Below are 27,483 nucleotides of genomic sequence, written 5' to 3' on the forward strand. Positions count from 1 at the left end.
ATGCATGCTTAGAATTTTTAAACATTTAAGTTGATGTACAAATGCATATCCTCCAATATCCCTTTCTCTTAACACAAAAATGACTTTTAAAGTCTAAATTTACTTTCCAGCTGTGATTCAAAGAGGTTGGAGTCAATGCAGTAAAAATTAAGGTGTTGCTGGGAAAAATATAAAACAGGTCTTTCTGCAAATCATCAGATATTTCTCTTTTGTATTGCATAAAAATTAATTTAATTACTTGAAACTGTGTTTACAAGAATAAAAGGCATTTTATGTCTATTTGAATCCCAAGTACAGTAAGCAATACCAGTTCACCTATATTAGGTTTACATCTTGAAGAAAGGAATGGGCATTTTTAGAAATAGACAGCTAAGTTGTCGCTGACATATGTACCTAAGGAGAAGTGACCTTATATTCCTGTCGAGAATAAGCGATTGCCTAGATAATTGTTTATTTTTTGTTGTAGAAATTTGTTTTGAAGTAGAAATCAAGAGGTAACTTTAATGTATTGTTTGTTAGTCTCTTCTGGTCTTCCCTATAAAACAAACAGCGTGTTGATGTACAGGAAGGCTAGAATCTCACTGCTTCTGCTAAACCTTCAGCCTGAATACACATGCCTATATGCATTTTTTCTTGTTATTACATCACTGGTTTAAAGAGCTCTGCCTTTGGAACTGTTAGTTTCCTGATGCCAGGGGTTAAAGAACTTGTCAGAAATGTGGACTTTACTGATAACACATACTGGAGTCTTTTCAACCCCAGATAGGAAATGCAAACTGGCTTAGATGGGACAGACACAAATGGCTTCCTACGAACATAATATTTACCTATTTATACTTAAAACATTCAGCCTTGCATCTCTAGACTGTGGGAATAATAAAGCACTCAGTTTACCACGCTTCAGGCCTTTTCCAGGTAGCTTCAGTAGCAGTCTAGTCTTATACAAGATGATATCCTTGCTTTAATTTTATGTTTTTAATACCATTCGGTTTATTAGGATTTTTTTAAACCAGTTTTACACATATTTAAGTATTTGCAGGATTGTGGCTTTGATTGTGTGTCATACGTATTTGATGTCAGCAACTATTTGATCTTCACCATTTAAAAGTGCTTTCTCTTGCTGTTCAACCATTTTTTCATGTTCGCATGCAGTTTAAGATTCATATCTCCTGTGTCTAGTTTATTCTTGGTTGCACCGCATGGTAATGTTAAAATATAGTTTTAATTTTATGAGATGCCAGGAACCTAATAAATCATTATAATAAGAAAAGCATGGTAAATTATTTTGCTATCAAATTTAGTTTTCCTCCCTCCCCCCCCTATGATTCATATGAAATAATGCAGATGATATAAGCAAAGAATTCAATCTAAAATGCGTAATGAAGGTAATGAAAGACACTCAATGCTTTTGCTACATGATAATTTACCTTAAAAGGTTTCTGGTTCAAAACCTCAAGAGCTTTCATAAGCATATCTCTAACACTGGTGCTTTAGGTACAAATACTAAGCCAGCAACAACTTGTTTTACTTAGTGTCCCTGTCAGGAACTACAGAAATATTTACTAGATGCATAGATATTCATTGACTTAAAGCAGGACTAGGCCCTCAAAATGCCATTTGTTGATCTTATTATCAGCAGTATATCATTCTTACGCAAATTTGTTTTTATTAGCCTTCTTCATGGGAAAAAAAATTAAATCAAATGCCGTGACATAATCACCATTTTCTCTGTATTCCTGAAACAGCAGCACATACCTTAAGCTTCTTTACACTTGTGCAAGGATCGTTGGAGAAGCTCTCAGTATCTGAAATCTCAATGTCTTCACCATACAGGACGCCAGTCAGATCATTCCTCACCTGTCAGAAGTTGAGAAAAAGGCAAACTAGTGAGACTCAGTGAGGAGGAAGCAGACGGACTATATTTGTCACTGTAACGACTGACAAGCAATGATCTCAACGATGATATATGCACGCACGTTTTTTTTCCATTTCGCCTAAAATCTGATCAAGGCACTATTCTTTTACAACCGTAACCTACTATCAACGGGTGTCCTTTGTACAGAGCTTTAACATATGTGACGAAAAGCTCACAGTGGGCTCCTGCTTTGCATCATGGGGCTGGACAATACTTGGCTATTTCCAGTGCTCTTAAGACCAAAAGCTTTCTTGCAGCTAAAGTGATGATTTGGACTGTATAAAAAGACTCATCAAGGACACTCTTACATATTCTGGGTGCTGAGCACTGATTCGAAACCACTGTCAGCTGGTCCTAGCATGAATCAGCAGAGCTTAGCTTACCCCAGTTAGGGACTGGTTAAGCTTAATGAACTCCTCTGTGCCCTCTCTCTTTTGTAGGGCATGCATCTCGTCATGGGGCAGCGAGTGCTATGGTTTGCTTAAGGGTGACTCATGCAACAATGCACCAACAGATTTTCTTGCTCGTTTATTTTGAGTGGCAAGACTCTGTCCTCTTTAGGCTGCCTAATAGGACAAAGAAGCCAGATAGCATACAAAGCAATCTGGTTTACAGAATTAGGGTTTTTTTCCATAGAACTACTTCAAGGTTTTCTGTCTTAACCGCTGCTGATTTTCCTCCAGCCACATGACTGCAAAAACAGAGTTTCACATTACTATTCCTAACAGATTAGCAAAAATCTTAGGTGGATATAACGTGGTTTCAGACTGAAATGAAGAGAGTGGTATTCCCATTTTAATTTAATAAAATTGTGATCAAATTCATTGTACTGATTTTCTTTTTTATTTGTTTGTTAGAAATAGGAGAAGCAAATAAGTGTAAAACAGATATCTCAAATGCAAACATGGAAAATACAATACATGGAAGAGAAATATACATGATATTAAATGGGAAAATTTAGAAGTCTATAAATCATATGCAGATACTTTCCAATGACCCTCTGAATGGGTCACTGGAGTTATGCATTTTAGATCTCCCTCCTAACTCTCCTTTTCCTTGACGTCTTTTGAGAAAGAGCACTGTCCATTTAAAATTATCTGAAAATATTTGATATACAGACAAATAAAGAGGAAGTGGTATCTGTCCTTCAGGAGTAAGAACTTCTTCATTCGAATTGAAATAACCATGAAGTTTATATAACGAGAAGACATTTTATCCATGCAAAAATAAGACCCAGCTATTGCTAAATTTCCTTTGCTGAAAGTCTATCCCACTCATGCCTATGTATACAGCAAAAGCAAAGGGATGCAATGAGATCTGAAAGGCCACAGGTGAGATGTCTGCGTTCTGCTGGCAGCTCTACTTTCAACACAAACTCATCTCCTCAGCAATCCTTCAGCCTTATATAGATACATTTGTGAGCATTCCTTCCAGTCTATGCATTTTAGAGGTTCTGTTGGGTGTATTTCATGCTTTTATGTTTACCATGCAACTAACATTTTTTTTGGTGTGTGCTTAACTGTTTAACTGTTTCAGATAGCAACGCATTTTTTGGCAAAAAAAAAAGAAACATTCAAACTATCTCTGTACTTTTGCAAATTTCTTCAAGACAAAGCAGCATAATCTGATTTCTGCAAGGTAGCAGTTGCATTAAGTGATCCTCAAACAGCATTCCACCCTTTTGCTGTTCCCTTTAAGCTGGTTTTGCCAAGTTTCTTGGTTGACCAATGAAGTATTTCCTGACCATCATTACTACACTGGCTGCCTTAATTACTTCTTTCGTGGCCTCTGCTTCATCTTATCCCTTTTAGCCAAGCTTTAAAATTACTAAGATTTATTTTCACATGAGAAACTTGTACAAAACAGAATAGACCTCTCTTGATCATAGTTTAGCTAATGTCCAAAATCCTTTTACCTAGTATGAAAGTTCACTAGAACTATCATACTACTTAGAAAAAGCAAATTTTTCCTTAGCTAACACAACTGTACTTTCCAAAGGCATACAACTTGTCATATGTTTCTAACCTATACTGTCCTACTTTCTTCCGTAAAACGAGAAATTTTTTAACTGCAGCTTTGTTTATCCAATATTTTCTTGATTTTTTTCTGGAGCCATTTCTAGTCATTCCTTTAATCTCAGACAGACTAGATTAACGTTAGTCAGCTGATCCAAGCAGAAAACAGATGATTCACCAAATATTGTTTAGTCAAATTAGACCACTATTAACATGAGAAAAATGATTAAAAATACACATTAAATATTATTAAAATAGACTAACACAGATAGGCTCCAGTGGAGGGCACAAGGCTGACACTTGATTATAAAATTTACATTTCAGACTGTCTACTGACTTGCTGTGATTCCTTCCCTTGAACGTGCTCGTGAACTCTGCAACCGAAGCATTCAATTGCATATGATTTTTTTTTTCTGAGCAACACTGTGAATTTTTTTCCAAACAACACTTTTTTAAATTCAGCCACTGCGAAATTTCTTTGACACCCCCCTGCCCCATCTGCCAGAAGCCCAATACTCTGCGGCTTTCAGAGCTCTTAGACTTTTCATTGAACTAGTGATTAAGCTCCCAAAAGACACACCTCATTAGATATGGTGCCAGAGACATTGGAAACCTTTTCCCTTCTGCCACAATCAGATATTAGATGCTTTTCAGATGCATTTGTTGCGGAGATTTTGCCAAAAGAAAGGTGTTTCTTTCTCATTAATACAAGATATTAGGAGCTTTATAAGAATTTACAAGGTTTACATTGTTTTTCTAGAAGACACTGGGTTTTTTCCCCTTTCAATGCTATGACCACTAGTCTGACACACATCTTGCGCCTGGTCTGGGGGTATTTTCACTACATTTTCCAGTCTTTGTTTCTTATTTCCACACTTTTTTTTTTTTTTTTTCCACCAATCCTCAGGTTTTTCTCTCTCTTTCTAAATATTCCAGATATCTCATGGAATCAAAACTTGTGGTTTTCTTCCTATAGAAGCTCTTCACTTCTTTTAAATGAATCAGATTCTTCTGATCTAGATTTGGGTCCATTTGCGCAGCCTTCCGTCCCGTTCTAGAGCTGCCAATTCCTGAAGCAAATGCTGCAATTTGGATTAAATTTGTGAAACTCAGAATACAAAATGTTGCATGTTTTGTTTTAGCAGATGCTTGCAGTCCTGGAAAGCATATCACCAGCAGTACAAGCAGTTTTAGAGGTCAGCAGTAATTGTTTCGTTCCACCAACTCTGAGTAAAGAAAATTGTAAATTACTATACTTCTGCTTGCTTATTGTGTAGAACAGAATAACTTCAACTGAAGGAAACGGGTGTAGAAAGCTGTAACAAAACTGAATGAAGCTCCAATGGGAATCTGCAGTTCCTAAGTAAATCTTGCACTGAGTTATAATACAGCACTAGTATAATTCCATGTGGGTTCAGTCCCTTGATAACAATTTAATGAAGGTTGTAGCTCTGTGTCTGTTTATATAAATTTCATGCACTCTAAAGACACCAACATTTCATTTACCCAAAACAGGAATTACCAGACCTGATCACCAATAAACGCGGAAGGTTTCACAAACCACTGCTTAGAGACCCTAGTCCTTCACTCACCACAAAAAAAAAAAAAAAGAGTGTTTTTACACTGCTCTGCGTACAAAGCTAGATGAAATCAGTATTTCACCACACTACATATTTAATAGATCTATGTGTGGTCAACTTCAAAAATTACTGGGGTGCAAATACGTTTTACCCAGGAGCAAGCTCCAGGAAGTGAAGGGGTTGCATCATGTGTGACAGACACAGCTACAGGAAGGAAAGGATGGCCTCTGTGCTTGAGCACAAGAGAAGATGGGATGCAAGTAAACTGGCTTTTACCCCTCATTCTACCAGAGCTGTTCTGTGATACAGCTCATAGGACCAAAATAAAATTTTAAAGTTTGCTACCAAGTCTGGCTGTGTCTTTTTGTCTGTGGAGTGCATGGCAGCAATACTTGCCTACCTCATGGCTGTTGTAGCAAATTCAGTGATATCTGATATTTAGTCCCTGACCCTGCACCTGTGAAAGAAGAGATACAGGGGTTTTGAGGAGCCAAGAACTTGTACTGCCAAGGAAGAAATTAATTTCTTTAATCTCTAGCAAATTGAGAGCATAGATAAAATGACTAAATGGGCTGTAAAAAAAAAAATGCATCTGGACAAGACTGAATTGCAGCAGCCTTGTGGTCTGTATCAGGAAGGATGGCTGCAGGTTTAAGGAAAGGAAGCGAATGTTGGAGAGAGGCATGGGCTGGCTGCTCCCTAAGGAAGAGGGACACGAGTGCAGCAGCACAGCCCCTGGACCAGGGACCTCACCAGCCGGCACCCCAGCAAGGGAAGGAGGATAAGCTTGGAGAAGACAGCCCGTTTCAGCCATGAGGCTACACCTCCAGGCAAGCTCACAGCGATAAGGTAGGTCTAGGGCAAAGCTGGAAAGTCCATCCAAGAGTCTGGGATAGGACTGGGTCTGGTGAGAATAACGAGGGTTCGGCACAGTCCTGTGATTCCTGGGCAGGTCCGTACTGACAAGACAGGCCTGAGGACAAGCCAGGAAATGGGTCCAAACCAACAGGATCCACCCCAGGCACGGCTGTGATGGAGAGACAGAGAGACCAGTGCTCCCACAGCGTCACTGGGGGAGGGACTGATGGCACTGGACTGAGCTGAAATGGGGTTCTGGGTCATGGGGAGGGGGGGCAGCCTTGGCAGCCGGTCAGAGGCAGAAAGGGTTTTTGGTGCTTTCAGAGCCCTGACACTGAATTTTGGTTGTTGGCATGTTTTTTACTTCCTATTATGATCCTTTTATGATGATTCTCTGTGTACAATATATAAACGACCCCTAATCTCACACGGATACAAACATTGCACACATACTTTTTTGTTGTAGCTGAACAGGTATTGCTCACTTCAGTGGGATTATTAGTGCAAGCACCTGCTCACCAGCAGTAAATACCGAGCATCCATTTGACCACAATATTTGGCTTTTACCAAGCCAATTTCATCCCTTTTTCCCAGGAACACAGTAAAGAAAGGCAATAGTCCGGATGAATTGCCAACCTGATGATGACAATTCGGATTCAGAGTTCTCCACTGATTGATGGTTCAAGATAGGTTTCAGATTATATGTTTAAAGGCATGGTTCACTCATCTAATCCTAACCCTACTAGTTACAAAATAAATTTAATAATTTTTAGATTAATCATACTATTTTGCTTTTAACAGATATTTCTGATGACCTTTTGGTTCACTAAAGCTGCATGTAAGTACCACAAGCTAAATCCCTGTTGTTCAGGGCAGTCTAATCCTACCAGATGTTGATCATAAGAGACTCCTAATGAGAACTGGTTATACCAGATAGATTATACAGTCAGATATTTTACTAAGATTTCCTGCTGCCAAGATTTATACTGTACGTTAAAGTGTTGTACTGTAGGAGTTTCAATACAGAGATATATGCATACAAAAAAATGCATGAATTATAAGAAAAAAGTATTTCCTTATTACACGGACAAAATGTAAATTGTGAGTAATTGGGAAGGACAGATTACAATTTCTGGGATTAGTACAGACAGAGAGATCTCACCATATACGATGCATTACAAGCAAACATAATTATCCCTATTTTCATTCCAATGGAACAAACACATGACTCACATTTAGAGGCTTAGAAGCACTGAGCGACACTTACTTTCAGCAAATACTGGAGAAGAGAAATTGTGTAATACTAAATACTGACACATGTCAATGCCCTTGGATACAGACGAAAATTGAGGTATACTTTCATTGACAGACCCATCATTTGGGATTACAAAAATGAAAGAGGAAGTAGAACCTTATTTTGAGCAGAGAGGTGACACAGAACAAAAAAATAAAGCACAGATAAACCAAAAGGAAACAGTAAAACATTATTTCAGGAATCAGGAAAGAGTCCCATTTACAGGAAAATTATAAAACTAAATATATCTTATTGCATAAAGGAGAAATAAAATTAGATATTTTTGCTCAAAAGAAATTAGATTTTTTTTTTTAGATCACATATTGTGTCCAGTTTTCAGGGTGAAAGGAAGGGAAGATGGAACCCTGAGATATTCGTTTGTTTCTTGGCAAAACTGTCAGTATGGGCTTTCAAGAAAAATATTACATTTTTCATTGAAGTAGGACTCTGGCACACGGATCTAACCTGGAAACAAATGCAAACAATATAACTCTTGCCTGAAAGAGGTGCTTGAGTTTCAGACTAAGTATTTTGGACTAGAGTAATACTACTACTACTACCACTAACAACAACAACAGTGACAGAAAAAAATAGGAAATTGTTGAATAACAACAATAACATCATATAAGAAACAGCAGCAGTTCACATGAAGATTTCAGGGACATCAATGAACAAAACTGAAGAAGAAAATATATACAAAATATAGTTCTGGTTCCTTCAGTGTGAGAGACCATCTACAAAACTGAAGGCATTGTGGCTCTGATGGCTTGCAGATAAATAGGACAACCAGTCTTCTACAAGTTTATCAGACTTGACTCAGAGATAGCAGAAGAAAAGCAAAGGGTCTGGAGGTTGTAATATTACACAACAGTAATTTTCATGCCAGGTATTATGAAAGTAAGTAGGGGCCATATTGAGAATAGATTATTTAATAGTTTGTCTACCAATGTCAGAAGCACAAGTAATTAAGCAAGAATTTAGAAATGCTTGTTTGTTAAAGCAAGTGAATGTAATAGGACTACTGCTGGTGCAAGCGCTCAACTAACTGGGAGTGCCGAAATACTGAACGCTTTATCTTGGAGGGAGTGTAGAGACAGGCAAGTAAAAGCGGTCTATGGTATTATGGGTGGAGTGTAATTAGAACATAGAATGTAAACTACAGAAGATATCCGGATCTTCTGGCACATGAAATTTCACAAGGTTTACAGTATATGCTTAGACCAAAAAATACTTAGAGAAATAAAGAATCTTTTAAAAATTACTTAGAATACATAGCAAATCTGCTTTACATTGGTGAACTTGGTCTAGATTAGGAAATAAGAACAGAACAAGACGCAAAGTCTCATGCTATCACAGAAAAAAAAAAGAATAAATCACGGCTTAGAAAACTATGAGAAATGTCTTTTGAAGCACACACTATTATTACCACCCCCAAAAACACTTCTGTAGTAGTTTTCATGTAGTAAACACGCTGTTTGATTACTGAATCAAAAATTAGGGACTTTATGATTACATTACTACAGGTGGACAACGTATATTACTTATTAAAAATTCTTACACACGCACACATTTCAAACACATTCGTACTCAGAGCCCATCTACCGAAACAATTCTGAGCAGAATTCATTGAGAGGGATAATTCAAACAAAGCAACATGAACAATAATTAAATATTGTTTAAGAAAATGTTATCAGTGCCAAAAGAGCTATGAGTTATAATTACAAAAGGAAGTGTCTTTATGTAAAATCCTCCTTCATTAAGCAGAATGAAAGCAGCAGTAACATTTACACATTACAGTCTCTCCATCCATGATAGATGAAATATTTTTTATTCCAACACTAACTAGGAAAGGTGTTACACAGATATTGCCAAAGTTGAGACAAATGGACATTTCTAAGGAATGAGTCATTTCATCCATAAATACGTGTCTAAAACAGGTGAGATGAACTGCACCCTGGAAGTGCCTCTCTCTTTTCTCCATTAGCTATAAATGGAGCTGAGATGACTCTCAGATACAGACAGTTACAGACAGCTGAACTGGAGCTGAATCCCATGTCTCAAAACGGTGTTCCAGTACCGGTAGCATTCACTGAAACTTAGGAACCCCAAAGACCCCTCACCTTCACAAAACGTTCTCAGGACAAGGTCACAGAAGTGGGCTACAACCCTGCATCCTTTCTCAGTCTGACCACCCAGCTGCTGAGGGAGGACATACAGGTTTCTTCTACTTCTTGGCTGGTAAAGGAGGTTTGTACAAACCATGAGGTTTGTGAAAAGCTTGCAAGTCTTTATCTATCTGGGATTCTTTCTTTCAGAAAACTGGGGCCGAGTTTGAAGTTCTGCTGTGCACTGGGTTGCTGTACTGAAGCTATAGTTATTTACTAATGGTTTAATTGCATCAGACTCAAGGGACTATGTCAACATTTATGAAAACCTCTGCATCCAGGAGTAAGTCTTGTTATCAACTGAAAACTATGAATACAAGCTTCAGTGGGAAACTAGAAAGAAAGAAATGTTTACCGAATATAAGAATCACATGACATTTTGATGAAGGGGAGATTATAGAAAACATACCGGGGAGAATATAGACGATATGAAATTATTACCAGTTCAATAATCCTCCAAAACAGCAATCCACATTCCTCAAACTTGATAAATGTAGAAAGGTCAGCAGTATCAAGCTACGATTTAATTCTATTCTATGCCTAAACTATGGGAATATTTGTCCTCATTGCAATACGCTGAGGCATTTGAGCTTCAGGCTTTTTAGGAGTGAAAGGACAAGTTTGCTTAAAATTTGAGAACAGTTTAATAAAGCGTTTCATTAACTTACTTTTCACTGGGCTATGTGCTGCTCCAAACAGTTTTGTTTAGACCAAAAAAAGCACCCCTGTGGTCTAAACCTCGTAAGTCTGTATTTTTCCTTCCAGGTGAAAAGGGAAAAAGATATCAATTCAGGGAATGAGATCATCACATGATAACATTGCACCAAATGATAATGTTAATATAAATAGACATGAAAATTTTACCATATGAACCATAATTCAGCCCCATGTTCCTTCCTTTTGGAAAAACAGAGGAGAAGTTACCTTCTGTCTCTTCCGACCCAAATAGGTTCTACTACATTAGAGAACTAAATTGGATGCTAACTGGAGTGACACGACTGAGCCATCAGTAGTAATCAAGAAGACTTTTTTTTTTAAAAAAAATTCCTCTTTTTCTCTGTTGTGTATCATTCACATTCAAATAACTTTTTTCACTTGCACTTGTCCTTTGTGCCATCCTTTTCTGTTTACTTAAGACTGGAATTTTTTAGCACATTGTACTGAGGACTGTAACTTTAATCCATTTGGAAACTAAAATTAGAAGAAACTAAACTAAAGATACATGACACTAAAGCAGTAAAGCATTTTTAGAGTGTTATGTACTGAAATTTCATACTAATGATTAGTTTTCTAAAATAATTGAGAGAAATTTAAAAAAAAAAAAAAATTTTGGAGTCTTTAAAGTAAGAAGCATAACATACTAATTAACTATCTTCTGTCTTATATACTCAGACGCTCACTAACACCATTCCTGTCATCACTGGTATTATTATTTCAGGAAACAACTCATTTACAAACCCAAATGCCCACTTTCTACACATGCAAGCCCTGCTGATCTTATAATTCTGTCAAAATGATTCAGCATCAGCTTCTGTCACAGACACCATCTTTGCTTTATTCATTTTTATAATGCAGGAAAACAAAATAATTTCACAAATATTTCTGAAGTACAATTTTCTTTTGCTTCTTCTCTGTTTGTGGGACCTGGCAAATCAGCAGCAGCTCAGACCTTCAAAAGCAGGAGTGTGAATCTGGCTATAATTGTTGGCATTCATTCAAGTAAAACTGTTCCCTATGTCTTTTGAAGACATCTCGTAATGAGAACCTAATGGTACAATTAAAACTTCTGTAGGATGCAGTTGGTCCAGCTTTTAACTGCATGAAAAATAAATCCTCCAAAAAGTATTTTCATCAGTTGCAGAACCAATAGTTTTGAGGTAGAAGACTGCTTTAAGAGTGTGTCCTTGACTTGACTCTACTGAACAAGCATATATATGATGCAGTATGCCGTCCCACTTGAAACTACTATACTTCCTTGAAGATGGGTCTTAGATAAAAACATGGACTTGTTAAGAAATCAGAGCTGCTTACCAGATCACCCATAGTATTCTGATAGTTACCAAACAGATTCTACTGGTTAAAGATGAATCTCCTGTTCAGGACGGCACAAGAATATGCAGAAAGATAATACACAGTCAACAATTATTTTTAATAAAGCAACAGAATAGGACAACAGATGATCAACCACTTTCAACATCTCCAGACTGTCCTGTTTTTTAAAGCAGTATATTCCTATGTAAGATTTTCTATGCCAGAGCAAGCAGGCCAGGAAAAAAAAAAAAAAAAAGTCCAGAAAACAAAAGCATTAAGGTCTATGCCCTTCATATAGGCTTAAAGCATACTGCAACAGATTTGCTCTAAGCAAGAACCAAAGATCCAGATATCACAATGATCTGGCTAAAGTAAAACTAACCAGCACGATCCACATCCTTTCCTCTTCTTTTTTGGGCCATCGATGCACCCAAAACCATCAATTAAGATTTTAAATAAATTAGGGGTGTAACCTTCAACACAATTTTCCCTCCTTCTCACCTGGGAATTAAAATTAAGAGTTTGTTGACTTGTTCAGTAAAGAGTTGTTAATCATTTCTTTGAGGAAGAGACATCAACCTTAAGAACAGTGAAGCACCGATTTCTGTGGAAGCTATCCCTGTAGAAGGATGCAGCAGCCATGTAGGAGCTGTATCGTGACTATGCACCCAACTTTGACTCCTGCTGCTACCAGATAAGGACAGCATTGGCCAAATTCTGCCCTACTGTTAATCCCCCAACTACTAATCTTTATAGGAAACCTCACTTGAATCTACCTATCAGTGAATGCTTCCTGAAGAACTGTCTTGACTTCATTGTTTTATTTTCAAACCAAAAAGAGGAGAGGTGATCCTAGAAAGTGTCAGAAAGGCACGTGGAGTGGAAGTGGATCACGTGCAAAACTAATGATATCTAACATTTAGTTAGCATGATAATGCCACCCATTGCTTCAGGAAAAAGAATGAAAAAAACAAAAATAATGCTGGCAAACTCGAGACTAACAAAAGACACCCAGACGTATGATTTCAACTGCTTAAATGTATTTTGAAAAGGTGCCGTGACCTTGATACAAAATCAAATTGTGCTTTCCTGGGAAGCCCATGAAGTTGTCCCCCTGTCCGTTATACGTAGTGGCAGGTTGAAGTTCAAGGCTGCTTAAAGGAGCGACAGAGAAAGTTGCTAAAAGTCTGCACAGAAAAACCAGTTGATGTTTAAACAGCACTCTCTGCCATAAGGTGAGCTACAGTGTTTGCTGACACCTGGGGAGAAGCAAGTTACAGGCTGAACTATCATTTTTGCCTCTAATATTTCCTCCTCTCTCCCCCTCCTTCCCCCTAGGAACTGATAATGGCACTATCCTTTATGCATTGCTGATTCTTCAAAATTCATCATGAGACACATGACTGTCCTCTGTTGAAGGCTTTGGAAAGTAACCACTTCCATTAAAAAAAACCAAACAACTTAAAAATGCGTAGAAGACGTAATCACACTATTTTTGGAAAGCAGGAATTTCGATAAGCTAGTTAACGACTCAGTTAACCTATGCTTGTTAAATTAATCCAGTTAATATATGCTATGGTAACTTTAAAGTACATTCACTTTTAATCTAAGTTAAAGTAAGGGAATGCAAGATAAAGTAGTGGCTCTATTAGAGCATTTTCATCCTATTTTCTAGGACTACTAAATGATTAAACATAATGTCAGAGTTTGAGGATTATCCCTTTGTCCTCAAAGTTTCAAGAAAATACAGAGGCTATATTAACATCTTTTTTAATATTGAAGAAAATCTTGCAGCAACATTTCCCGCAATGGCGTATGACTGTTATTTCACACTTTATTTACTTCAGAATCCTCAGAAGGATGCCATATGGTGGTGATAATTTACTGTACTTGAGTGTCTCAGTTTGATTCACATACTTCCTCTGCTGAGATTTCAACTTGTTACCTGTGAAAAGTCCTTCTAGAAAAGACATTTTCCCCTGGCTCTTGTACACACTTTTTGAACCCTTTAATGCCTCCGTTAATTGCTCTTGCTCTTTCTCTTCTCCTTTGGCAAATTTCTATGTTCTGAAATTTCTACCTTCTAATACCTTTTCCTGAAGCTTCTCAAATCACGATAATTCTTGGTATATCTTATATCAAGTCCTTTACAAGTAAATTCTGCACATTATTTTATGTTATTCCGAATGGGATTCTCAATAAGCATTATGCTGCATCTGGGCACACTGTCTTAAGCAGCCTTACTGTGGCTGCACTCATTCTTACAGCAATGTAGTTAACATACCATGGTGGTATCTTTTCATTTCATTGGCTTCACATTCTCTTTTCCTGCAGAGGAATCCTCCAGGGTCACATTAATACAAGCTATTTGGTTTAAGAAAGTAAAATTTTATCCATGGCTGGAAAATGGTACAGCAATGTAAGCAGTTTATCAGTACTGTCTGAGATGAAGACCCTGAATCAGTAAGGAAACCACAAGACAAAATCTTCTAGGCTATCTGAGAATTATTTGAAGTGTTTTACGCTACAAACGAAGCAAGGTTTCATTCTGTGTCTCTGGGCAACTTGTCAGCAACTTCAGGTGGTGAAAGTTATGCCTGTTTGTTATGGACTGGAGATCATCTCTTTGACCATGTGTGTTAGTACTTTTTACTGTTGCTCCTGTTTTAATTTTAACATTATGGATTGTGCCTGGAATTCACAGAACACCTGGAATCAGACTTTACCATTTTGTATCCCCACAAGGACTGACAACAATCTGGCATGAAAAAATGTTCTGTACCTTCACAAACATACATAATCCTTTATTTTAGCTCTCTTAGGGAGGAGACAATACAAGTAGTGCCATTAAGAGTTATGCATTTGACTTCACTGGAATTGAACAACCTACTTAAAATAACTTCTATTTCCAAGTTTATATAAATTCCATGCTATTTAGCATCTTTAAAAAAAAAACCAAAACCAAAACAAAACCACTTTAACATTAATATCCTGTAACATTAATCTCCCTCCTTTAAACGAGACCAAGAAGCACAGGGAATATTCCCAGCAGCACATACAAGCAAATTCTGTTCTGGCAAGAAGCCGCCAGACTAGAACTCAGGAGACAGGCATTCATTTTACTTAGATGATGTTCTCTTTCTACACAGAATATTTCTGTTAAAGCTTTGCAGGCATTTTTATATTTAGAATTGTTGATCCTGCAATCGGAATAAGTCTTTAAAGTTTCATTTATTTATTAATTTTAGTGCTCAGAGACTTTGGTGGATAATATCTGCAGAAGCTTGTTTCCATAAAACTAGGGGCACTCCAATTTGCCAGAAGTGTTGGTGGTATGAGAGCTTTTAGGAAACCACTACGATATCACTACAGGAGACATTTCACCATTTCTACTCACCATTCACCACTATTCACTGTGTGAATAAATGTTTTAACTATCAATCCATTGACATGGAACCAGATTCTTCTCCACGTTATATGAGAACCACAAATTAAGGTGAACACAAAAGCTGCTACTGACATTTGGGTCTAAAAAGGTATAGTAGAGAAAGGAGGAAGGGAATTCTCCCTCTTCTTCTCCCCCCTCTCCCCACCCTGATTCCCTAGGTCACCAGGTGATGTGATATTCCCAAGTATGGTCCTAAAGGAGAAGAGAAATGAAGAAAGTGAGAATATCTTACAATGCAGTGTGTCTCTTAGTTTTCGATAATTTATCCAAACTGCTATATAACAGAGTTTAATAGATTCATTTTCAGCTTTACACAGGGAAGGGACATGTGAACGTCTTCATACAGAGTCATGGTGTGAAAAGAACCTACAGGAACTGAATAGGACATTTTACTAAAGCTATGTATCCCAGTGAAAATAATGATATCCAGGAACAAAGGAACTTTCCCCAAAGCAGCTATGCCGATCAGATAAAGGGCAGAGCCCTTACTGTGAACCTCTGTAAAATTCATGATGCATAAAGATAGCTGCTCATGTTAGGGCTCTGACAAAAAGAGTTAATGAATTTTCTTACCAATAGTGTAAAGAGGTGGAAATAACCTTGTCATACAACACAGACAACAAGTATTGTGCTGCAGTTTCTGGTCTACTGTGGGCATTTCCAAGGCATTTTTTTCAAGAGGTATGAATGTGCTCTGCCCATACTTTTAGGCAACCAGCAGGAACTTCAACCTATATAACCACAATGAGATGCAGCAGGGAACTAAGCTAACACGCTCTGGCTCTATGGCAATGGTCTCCAAACATTTTTGATCATGCACCCCAATCAGTAAAAAATTGTTGAGCATGAATCCTCAATGTATGCTTATTTATTTATTTACAAAATATATACATATATACTTATACACATATATGCATATTCTTGCTACTATACTAATATATTATGCTTATTATAAAACATAAACAAAAACAGATATTAAAAAGATGCGATAAAGATGAAAGAATATTTTAAACAATATGTTACTTCTTAGAGGTATAACAAGGCCCTTCCTGCTCTCACTAAAGCAATGTGATTTAATATCTTTCATTATTTTTTAAACTCTTTGTTTAACGCTTGATTGTGACACAGCAATTTGAAGGTCTGCTTCTAAGTCCAGTTTATTTCAAGACTTGGTTTTAATGCCTGCTAGATGAAAGAGGTCCTTCACAAAGATATGTAGATCCAAATGGAGGATCTACACTTAGGCTGGGTAGACTTACTAAACCATGAGAATAATTTTTAAGCCCCATCCACCAATTATGCAATGCTTTTTGTTGAATTTTGGCTAGTAAGTCTCCATCAGCCCTGATGGCAGTCAGTTGTTCTTGCAAACTGATTGGAAGGTGTTGCATTTTCATACAGTTAACAACTGGGTTCAAAACTCACTGAAACTCTTGTTGGGAAGATTTTTAAACAGCCTAGAAAATTCAGTTTCCATGGTTTTTAAGTGTACAGATACGAGAGTTTTCATTAGGTGATTGGCTTGCATTATTTTTGGCAACAAAATCATGTAACTATCACATTTCCAAACATCTGTTTCCAAAGTGCTTTCTCCATAGCACAAGCTTCCTCTGAAAAGCACTGACTTTCTCACTCATTGTAAAAGCATTACCCTCACATTGACGGGACACATTAAGTCTGTTTATTTTTTTGAAAATATCTGCTATGGCTTCTTGTCACAGAAAAGATCAGCAAGTTTGGAACACGTGTCTTTTTGTACAAGAAAAATGTGTCTCATCTTCAAGTTCGACAACTTTTTTTAAGCGCTTCACCGTAAGAAAACCAGTGAACCACTTTGAGAAACAAAAGGTTTCCGTGGTCACTCCCCATCTTTTTACAGAGCACTGTAAATACACTACTATTTAAAGGTCTTTTTTTTTTTTTAAATAAAATTAACACATCAATAGCAGTCTGCAGCACTTCATGCACTTTATGCACTTTTGGCTCCAGCTTCTTTGCTGCAAGAGCTTGCCTATGACTGACACAGTAAAGGAATTCTGCTCTGTAACCTTACCCCAAAATGCATTTTTTATTCTAGCTGCTCCATTAGTGGTTACACTTACACAGTTTTCCCATAAAACATTACTCTTATTAAAGAAGTCATTTACTGTTGAGAATGTATCGTCTGCATTACATTTTTGCTTTAGTGGCTGACAAAAAAGTACTTCTTTTATCTCTTTCATTATTGAAGCAAAATCCAGCAAGTACCATAAGCTGAGACATGTTAGAAACATCTGTACTTTCACTCAGCAGCAGCAAACCTCCTACACTGCGTGACTTGTTCTAATATCTGGTTCAACTCTTCAGCAACTCTTCAACTCCTCTGTGCATCTTCCAACAGTATTTGCCGACGAAGGAACGGACTTCAGTTTGTCACCGCATTGCTTTCCATACGTTATTGCAGCCATTTTTACTGCAGCAGGAAGAACAGACGTTGCCCCACTAGTCCGGGGCTTTTTGTCTTTTGCTACTAAGTAAGAAAACTCAGAATTTGCTTTTAAACATTTATCATTGTGTTTAGTTATGTAAAGTACTGGACTAAGTATCACTTGACTTTAAATTTCACTGAAAAAAATGTAGAGGTTTGTCTTCATGTTCTGCATGCTTAACTTTTAAATGTCTGTCTAATTGAAATGGCTTCACATACTGTCATTAGCTAATGTCTCAAGGCACAATATACACTTATGGCAAGATTCATCGTTAACAACAGTAGCTATAAATCTGTATTTCAAATAGTGTTCTTGATAATTTTCCTTTTTTTTCTGGCCAACTTGTCAGATCTGGTTAGCTCCAAGTTTTTTATCCATAACATGGCTGACGAAGAGCTCGTACTAGCTGTAGGAGAAGCGTCAGCTCTGCCTTTTTCTTCTTCTGCGCTTGTACTGGCATTATCAGTATTATCTTCAATCTGCGGTTTCTTTGCAGGAACCTTTTTAAGCCCCTTGTCCATTTTGTAGTCTAGTAAAAACTAGATAATATAATCCATAAATCCACTTAACTGGGCACATGTAAACCATAATACATCACAATACGCCGAAAGCGAACGAATGAACGATTTTGCCGCTGCCGAACAGCCCGCATTGTGAAGCACCTGCTTTTCCACAGGGCACCTCATGAACCCTGCATGACCATCTGACCTATGGACTGCCTAAATGCACCAGTGTCAATCTGCATATCAAAATTAGTAAAGCTTAATTTTTTCCTTTTTTTTTTTTTTTTTTTTTAAGAAAAATAAATATAAATGGAAGTTCAACTATTTTCTTCCTGCACCCCAACGGATCTTCTTGCACACACCCCTGTTGGGAGACCACTGCTTTATGGGACCCTTAGCCCTGCTCACTCGTTAGCTGAGCACAGTTCAGAGTTTGTCAGCATCTCTCTGGACTGCAGCGTGGATTGGAGACAATCTGTGCCCAGCTGCAAAAAGACGTACACTTCAAGCCATAAAGACAGACATGTACTTAAAGTACCTAGAGTCCCTATACACCCCTCTCCCAAGACTGAAGATAGCTAATTCTATCCAGTTTTTCCAGGAAAAGCAATGCCAAGAAAAACCTCAAAATTTAGAGGAAAACCGTAAGATTGACTTGCAATTTGGAAATGCACCGTACAGTAAGAGACTAAATGAGCTCTAAGATGGATTAAGACAGAACTGAATCATGATGATACAGCCTGTACATGATAAATTGCCTACTTAAGGAGATTTTCTAACTGCAATCTCTTTAATCTAGCAGACTGAAATACATAAAATATAGTGACTGCAAGTTAAAGACGAAATAAGACACATTTTTTAAATGTGTATTGTTAGCCATGAGGACAGTGACAAAGAATATAGTAAATTTCCCAGGCTTCTGGTGTTCTTGAGCATGAATACATGGGAAACAACAGGATTATACATATATGGATTAGATTCTGTAGCATTTTTCTTTAGTAAACCAAGAAAATATTTGTGGTTTGACTATGAAACAATTCTTTCACGCTAGAGATATAATCAAGCTTTCATATTTTGAACTTCTTACTGGCATCCACCCCAACCCCCACTTCTAAAAAGATACCTTCATTTATTCGCACCTCAGTGTCTATGTTGGCAAAATTAGACCTTTGTAGATAATAAAAATACTAAGTTATTTTAAAATATTTAAGATCTGCTGATGAAAACCACTGATGACTTGCATTTCCTTGGCAGCAACCTGAGCTCAAGGCAGTAACGTGATGTACTGGGTCTGGCTGAGATGAAGTTATGAAGTCAACTTTCTTCACAGCAGCCGGCGTGGTGCTGTGCTTTGCATTTGTGGCTAAACCAGCGATGATAACCCAGCAGTGTTTTGGCTGTTGCTAAACAGTGCTTGCGCAGTGTCAAGGCTTTCTCTCTGCCCCCTGCCCCCCAAAAGTCAGCAAAAACAGCGAACAGGTAAGATGTTGGGAGGGGACACAGCCAGGACAGCTGACCTAAACTGACTGAAGGGATATTCCCTACCTTATGACAATCTTGGTCAGCTGTAAAAGCTCAGAGAAATATTTCTACATTATATTACACAACACTGTATTAAGATCTACTAGTATGTAACAGGCTTTTTAAAGAAAAATATCAAGATTTTAATGCCAGAAGGAAATGTATCAATCATTCAGCCTGAACTCCATAGTGCTTTAGTCAGAAAGTACTGCATCAAAACCATGTAACAGAGGTTGACAGAATCTCAACCTTAATAATCAAAATCCTTTTTGAAAGTCCTTTCTGTCTTGGAGACAGGTGAGAACTTTTAGATTTTATTGCAGATATTCTCAGGATCACACTTAGAATCTCAGGTCCCATAGAGTTTAGCACTTGCTTACCAAGTAATTGTATTTAGCTTTTTTCACAGATAAAAGTTTGCAGTTAAACCTAACTACAGCCGAGAATGTCTTGCTTCCTTGCATTGCTGACTGAAATGCAAACATCCATACTATGTACATCTGAAAATACTTGCACTATTTTTCCTTGCCTGTCTTTCATTCTTACATGAAATTTTACAGGAAAGAGGTCTTTCGTACTGATAATTGAAAATGAATAGGCATTCAGTACTTGTCTACAGTTTTATTTTAAACTGACATAAAATTTCTACAATAGTATCAAAGTACCTGGGAGCTTTGTTTAAGGTTACCTGAATTTCTAGCAAACATAAATCACTTCATCAAGAATTACTACAGGCTGCTAATCATTCATTCAGCAGAAGCGACATTTCCACCGGAGAAACAAAAAAATAATACATTTAATTGCATTTTCCTCTTATGCCAATATGTTAAGTCCATAGCTATGTTAAATATTACAATCCCAGTACATTCCATATTTCAGACACAACTGCCTGATTTACTGGCTTTGGTTACTGTCACTAAACTCCAATCAATGAGAACAGCTGTCACAACACAGCAACGCTCTACTGTATTTTTCTGTAAGGGACTATAGACAAGGGAGGTTAGAGGAGGTGCTAGGAGGCTGCATCCAGAAAAGATAGATTAAATGTTGACGCTTGTGTCCTGTTGCACTCAGAGGTTATCTGCCCATTCCTGAAGGAGAATGGGATGTTTCTCTTTCCCCCTTACTCCTAAGCGTGTTACAACATGGATCCCACAGGTTCTGAGTGCTTGGAGCCAGCATGCTTCACTAGCAGCTTTATGGTCGTTTCTCCCTGTACTCCTCATCACTTAGTTGGAAAGAAATCAGAAGAATTAAATATTGCTCTTTCTGCAAGGAATAACACTATATTTGTGGAAAATGTTTTCCTGGAGTTGCTTAGAGATGGCTTTGTCCACTTCTTAACCTGACTGGGTGGTGACAAACTTGCACCACAGCATCACCCCTACTGGCCTCTCCTCTGATCCTGCCAAACTCTCAGCCAGGCTGTCATCCCTCCCCTAGAAGACAGCGAGGTGTCCAGGCTGCTCCTTCACAACGGAGGGCAGCCCAGTCCTCCTCATTCCTCGCCTGCGTTTCCTGTTGAGCTTGCACCCACCCACCGCAGTAGACCAGCATGTGAATTCTCCCACTGTCTCTCGGCTATTCCACTGATGGAGTTTGGTGACTGCACGTGCCGCTCAAGCTCCTCCTGCTCGCTTCCCATGCTGCGTACATTTGTGTATCTTCGAGGCAGGTGTCCCTTCACCCTGCCTCACTGTTGCTGAAGTCTCTCTTGTTCCCATCACTCTGCACCCTGTCCTTTAGATCCCTGCCTAACATTATCTCACTCAACTGTGGGTCATAATTTCCCTCCCCTGTGCTTCCTACTTTGAGTCAGCCAAGAGAAAGCAGCAGGAATCTGGACAGTATCATCAATTGTTTTCTACCGAGACACCTCAACTGGGGGTGAGAGGTGCCCAGAGCCTATAAAGGTAACTTGAATTATTAGCTTAGGCTAGACACCACTGTTCAGGTAGTTAAAACAACATGAAATTAATCCCAAACACCGAGCAATTCCTGTGAGCAAAGGGTGCATTCCGGCCTTGAGGAGTCAGTTATGCTGGCATCTTCTTAGCTCACCATCAAAGCTGAAGCTTTACATGGGCCACAAACCTTTGGTACACTGAACATTTAAAGGGACCAAGTTTGAATCTAGTGTTCTTTATAAGAATGATGGGAAAAAGCCTGTTTTACCAAGGCTATTCAGAATCAATCTTTACTAGTTTTGTAGTTAAAAATTCACCTAAGGGTGTTGGTCAACCATATACAGGAATCGGTCTGAGAAACAAAGCCTTGCGCTAAATTTAAGAAACTGATGGCAAGTATTTTATATAGGAAAAAACTAAACAAACAAATTATGTAAAACATTTTAAGGACACAAAGTTTAGGCTACACAAGGCAGCCAAGGTGGGGGAGTTTCTTTAGTTTTGCATTTGCAGAGCCGCACAAAGGAAAAGTAATTCCAAGAGAAGAGAAAAGCTGAAAACAACTAGTTTCCAGGTGAAAGGGTGTTGACAAGTTGTCGCTTTTTGCCTTTGACAAGCATTCGTTCTAAAGTCTCTAATATTCATATAAACAAAAGTATCCATGAAACTACGGGTGACAGAATCCATCACAGAAACCTTCACGGCAAATAACATGGTTTTTCATTTCAGCAAGCTGGACAAGTGAAGCAAAGCTGGTCTGAGGGCAGACCTCAGGACCGATCGCAGAAGGCTGACAAGGGTAACACAGAGCACTTGTCTGTTCCACCAGTGCAAGAGCAAACACTTTTGCAATCATTAGACCTGACAGAGGCAAAACATGAGACTTTTTTACTAGGCTGTAGGCAAATTAGTTTGCTAGTACATCAGAACATCATACAAGCTGAAATTAAACAAATAAAGCTAAAGTGAGGAAAACAACTAGAAAGCAAAATAAGAGCTGAAGGCTACACTGCAGTGTATCATAATCAAAAGATAATTCATATATTTCCCTCCTCTCCTTCTCCAGGGCATACCATTTCAATGTGATGCAGACAGCCCTACAATCGCCGGTACCGCAAGGAGTATAATTTTTCAGTCTAGCCAAAGAAATATATCAGAGCTGGGAACTTCATAAGTAACACACTGCATGAGCATGGCAATTTGGATTGGTGCTGGCCTAAGGGTCTCTGAACTCTTATGAATTATTACTGTGATTGTCAGGACTGGATACAAAACCCTATAGTAAAAATGCAGGTTTAGATCATTTGTTCTAGGCATTTTGAAAGAGATTTTCCTCCCTTATACCTTCCAACTAGCGATTTTAACACTAATATAAATTGTTTTGCAGTCTTAGAGAGAGAAGATGTCTTGAAAAGACATTCAAACAACTTCTTGATGAAGCTGGGCAATGATGAAAATGACTTGGAGGGAATGAAAGGATACACTTTTCATTGATAAAGTTGCTGCAGCTGGATTCTGCAATCCCATTCTGTTTAAAACTAGTATCCCATATACAGAATCACTTCAGGCAGATGAAGGATACAGTAGACCATACCTCTATTACATGTGACCTCAACAGGCAGAAGAGTCACAGAAGGGAAGTTCTCAAGCTGGAGGCAAGACAAGATTCAGAGGAGTTCAGTACAAAGCAAGGGGGGAAAGTGGGCCAAGTAAGGTCTGGGGAAAATATTCCTGCTTCCTCCTTAGTGACTGCAAACTAGCATTTTGTTGTGTCCTGTGCTTGAAGGCAAGAGAACTTGGGGGGAGTATGGTTCTATATCGAATAGGAGGTTGGTTTGATGGATGTATTCTTGCTTCTATAGGAAGCCACGGTTTCAGCAATCACCATGCAAAGCACCACCCCTGATAACTGCAAAGCCATAGCCTCCTGTTTCCCACACATACACTTTGAGCAATGCATTTTTCTACATACTCTCATTTTCTTACTTATTAGGAAAGGTGACTGCATCCTAGGGTATGCAAATGAGATGGCTTAACTGCTTCCCCCAGTCCTCAATACCTGTTTGTTCTGTCTGGCAAGTTGCACTTGATCACAAACTGTTATTAAGGAAGCTTTGGCTAGCCCGTTAGGACCTGATAATACCATATATCTTCTGTTCTCTCATGGTGCAGTTTCAGTTTGTCTTAGCAACCCCTGTTTAGATGGGGGATGCCAAATGTATCAGAACAAGTCCCCACTATGCCTCTACGCTGCAAACAAAGGTGCAGTAAGACATTCCTGCTCACACCATGTTACTAACTATGCCTATCTAAGGGACGACTAGAACAGTCTCTGCAGAGGACCAATATCTGCTCATTTCTCATCATCCAAACAACTGCCAGCTCAATATGCATACACAGGCTGAACCTTAAAAAAAAGTTTTGTAAGTGAAACGTTCTCTACAACATTATCTAATTCTGTTCTGTAATCCTCCTCCCTTTAGTACATGTGTAATTTGCAGAATGAAGCACAGGAATTCACCACCCACCTTCCTCCCTCAGACAAGTGCAGAGCAAATACAAGCATTTCTTGTTATGCATCTGTTTAAGAGTATTTGGACACATTCCTTGTTTTGCACCTACACCGTACCCTTCTGGAATGGGCTGTGCTCCCATTTATTACAGGAGCGAAAGTACTTGGAGTTACTGCCAGAAAAGGATGCAGATGTCTGCTGTTCTGCTGAGGAGGGCTCTGTCCTGGCGGTGGGCTGATGTGAGTTTGAATTCCTTTCAGAGGATTCAAACAGAAAGGAACAGAAAAGAGAATTTCCACTGCCTTGGTGCATGCTTGAAAGAGAAGCTAAGTCAAAAATATCATCAGCTGCAGAAGTAGCTTTCTGAGAGAAAGGACTGACCTCCATTCAGTCTTTGAAGTGCAGACAGTAGCATGCTGTGGTCCAGAAAATGATTCAGGGATGTGAATCCTGCATGTACAGAAGCAAAGAGCTCTGGAGACGAAGCCGAGACAGCCACTGCAGTGACATTTTTAGTGAATTTAACTTGTATTTAATGTGTATGTGATTTAGCTTTAGACCTTTACAGAAAGGGTTGTCTCAAATTCTCTTTAACTGTATTGACTGGAGCCAAAGTTTTGAAATGTGTGTGCTGGAAGCACTCCTGCATATACTAATACAATGTCCAAGAAGCTTGTCTGATCTGGACTAAAAAGAGGCATTTGGCAAAAACTGTTCGTAATCAACTTATAACATGTTCAAGTGTATCTTCAATATCATAACAGTATGACTATTATCATAACATTTGCAATAATCGTCAGAATTTGATTAATTCTATATTTTCTAACAAAAGGAAAAAATATACCTTTATTAAACAAGTTCTCCACAAAGTGTTGGAACACTGATTAAACAAATTGAAAATCATCACTTGCAGAAACGCATGGTTAAAATTCTGTTTGATTAGATCAAGGAAAGAACAGCGAAAGGAGATTCTTGTTAAGAATGGAGTGTGTCTAAAATCCACAAGAACCCATCACTGAAAGGGACTGCCTGGGACAACCAAAGAGCTGATACATAGATTTAAAAAAACCACACATGCAAAGGCTCTTCATATGCTGTAGGCTGTAAAACACTTTCCAGAACCAAAACTTAAATCTGTAATAAAATATTAAAGGCTACAGCCATAATGTTCCAAAGGAAGAGAGTTTAAAAGGGAGAGAATTTGAAAGCATCACCAATGTTTTAGGGTCCTGCAACACCTGGGACCTGTTAAATTAAAATCCTTGAAATTCTAGGAAGCTTACCACACGTAAAGCCCACCACATGTGGAGTTTTGCACTTCATTTTCTGATTCCTGTTAACAAGATCATACAAAACATCCTTTATGACAACCTGTTTCTTCTTGTTATGGGAATTTCTTTGTTCTCTGTGTCATCTACAACTTTCATAACTTTATACATTGTTCTCCCCAAAGTAATGAATTAATACACTGAAAACAATTGGCCCCAGGGCTATTCATTTAAAAAAAAAAAAAAAGTCACTGTCAACTTCTCTATCCTGAGAAGCATCCTTGTAATACAATTTGCTGCAGTCTTCCCTCTGGCTGTGCTCCTGAACTCCCTTAGAACTCCCTGCACCTGACCTACCATCTCTGTTCCACCCAGCTCCTGCAGCGCACTGTGCCAACCAACAGCTAAGCATTAAAATCCACTCTAGTAGTTCTAAGAAATCAATTATCTCACCATCTCTGACATAATCTTCCTTTGATAAAACTATGTTGTGATTTATCTTTCCTGCCCTCTGCCTCCCTGTTTATTCTTTCCTTCAGGACTTTGCTACACCTGTGTCCCATGCGGACACAGCAGCCTGTGCAGCAGTTTCTGGGCTTTGCTTTGGGATTCTCTGGGGACAAGGTCCAGAATCATCAGGGGACTCCCTGGAACCCTCTGAGAAACCTGAGGGTGCCTGCTGCTGTCAGGCAAGGATGAGATAAGGGCAGCCATGAGGGTGCGGGCCCAAGGAAGCTCTAGCAACTTCTAATGAGCACAATCAGACGCCCTTGACCCAAAGTGCCTGGAGCTTACGTTGCAGCTGCCTTCTAACTACAGAGCGTTGAGAACCCTTTCAGCTGGTGCTCAGGAGAAGCCTAGAGAAGAGCCAGGCCCACAGCATAGCTCCCACAGGCAGCCAACAGCAGCTTGTGCAAAGAAGAAAGGGGAGGTGAAAGATGGAGACACACAACAGTTTTCAAACCAGCATAAAGATTCTCAGGTGTGGCAGTGACACGCCACAGAGTAGTTTCCCAGCAGGTTTTGGAGCAGCTGACCCTGCAAAAGTAGAGGCTTCAACCCAGACGGTGCTTTGGATGGTGGATGCAGCCCTCCACGTTTGAGCCTCCACAGAATGCCTGGAGCCTCTCTCTGATGCCAGGAGAGATGGACCTCTGTCCCGCCAGAGTAGTGCTGTCTTCAAAGGGCTGTGTCACCAAGTAGAAGAGTTACAGGAGAAAATCATCAGGCTGCACAAGATCAGAGAAGATCAGAGACAGTGTCTCCTCTTGGAGACACTACAGTTTGAACAGCCCTGGACCCCAAGATGCAGTGGAGATGCAGTCAGTGCCCATTCCAAGTCGGTGACCTCTGGCACCAAGAGGAAGGCTCCTGCTCCTCCTAAAGGCTTACAACTATGAAAGAGATTCACCACCCTCAAAGTTGAAGAGGAGTCAGATGTGCTTTCAAACAAAGTAGCTGGGTCAACTGACCTTAAACCATGCAAGACCACCAGAAAGAAGAGACAAGAAATAGTAATGGGTGGCTCCTTGCTGTGGAGAGCAGAGGCGTCCAATTGTCGACCTGACCTATCATCTAGAGAGGTTTGCTGCTGCTGGAGACCAGGATTCAGGATGTTGTGGAGAGACTGCCAAAGCTTGTCTGACCCTCTGACTATTATTCCCTGCTGTCCTTCCATGTGGGCACCAATGATGCTGCCTGGAGAGTATCAAAAGTGACTTCAGAGCTCTGGGGGGCAACAGTCAGGGTCACGTGGGCCTAGGTGGTTTTCTCCTTCCTCCTGCCAGTGAGGGGAATGGCTGTGAGGAGGAAGAGGCTGATAATGCATGTCCACAACTGGTTGTGGAGCTGGTCTTGGCAACAGAGTTTTGGTTTCTACAACTATGGCACCCTGTTTGCAGATCAATGTTTCCTTGGGAGAGATGGGATACTCCTCACTAAATGGAGCAAAGGAATCCTTGCCAGTAGAATGGCTGACCTGGTACTTTAAACTAGGC

The 27,483-nt window shown here is 39.0% G+C and overlaps 1 protein-coding gene across 2 annotated transcripts in view; it reads right to left on the bottom strand.

Moving 5' to 3' along the window:
- Positions 1-27,483, bottom strand: part of GABBR2 (gamma-aminobutyric acid type B receptor subunit 2) — a 477,515-nt gene that overhangs the window by 251,808 nt on the left and 198,224 nt on the right. For both annotated transcript variants that reach the window (XM_086469193.1, XM_086469192.1), the window contains exon 4: positions 1,756-1,857. In XM_086469193.1, the coding sequence (XP_086325319.1) occupies positions 1,756-1,857 (102 nt within the window). The remainder of the gene's footprint in view (positions 1-1,755; positions 1,858-27,483) is intronic.

This window comes from Leptosomus discolor, chromosome 8, assembly GCF_034619465.1.
Source record: "Leptosomus discolor isolate bLepDis1 chromosome 8, bLepDis1.hap2, whole genome shotgun sequence".
Classification (NCBI taxonomy): Eukaryota; Metazoa; Chordata; class Aves; order Leptosomiformes; family Leptosomidae; genus Leptosomus; species Leptosomus discolor.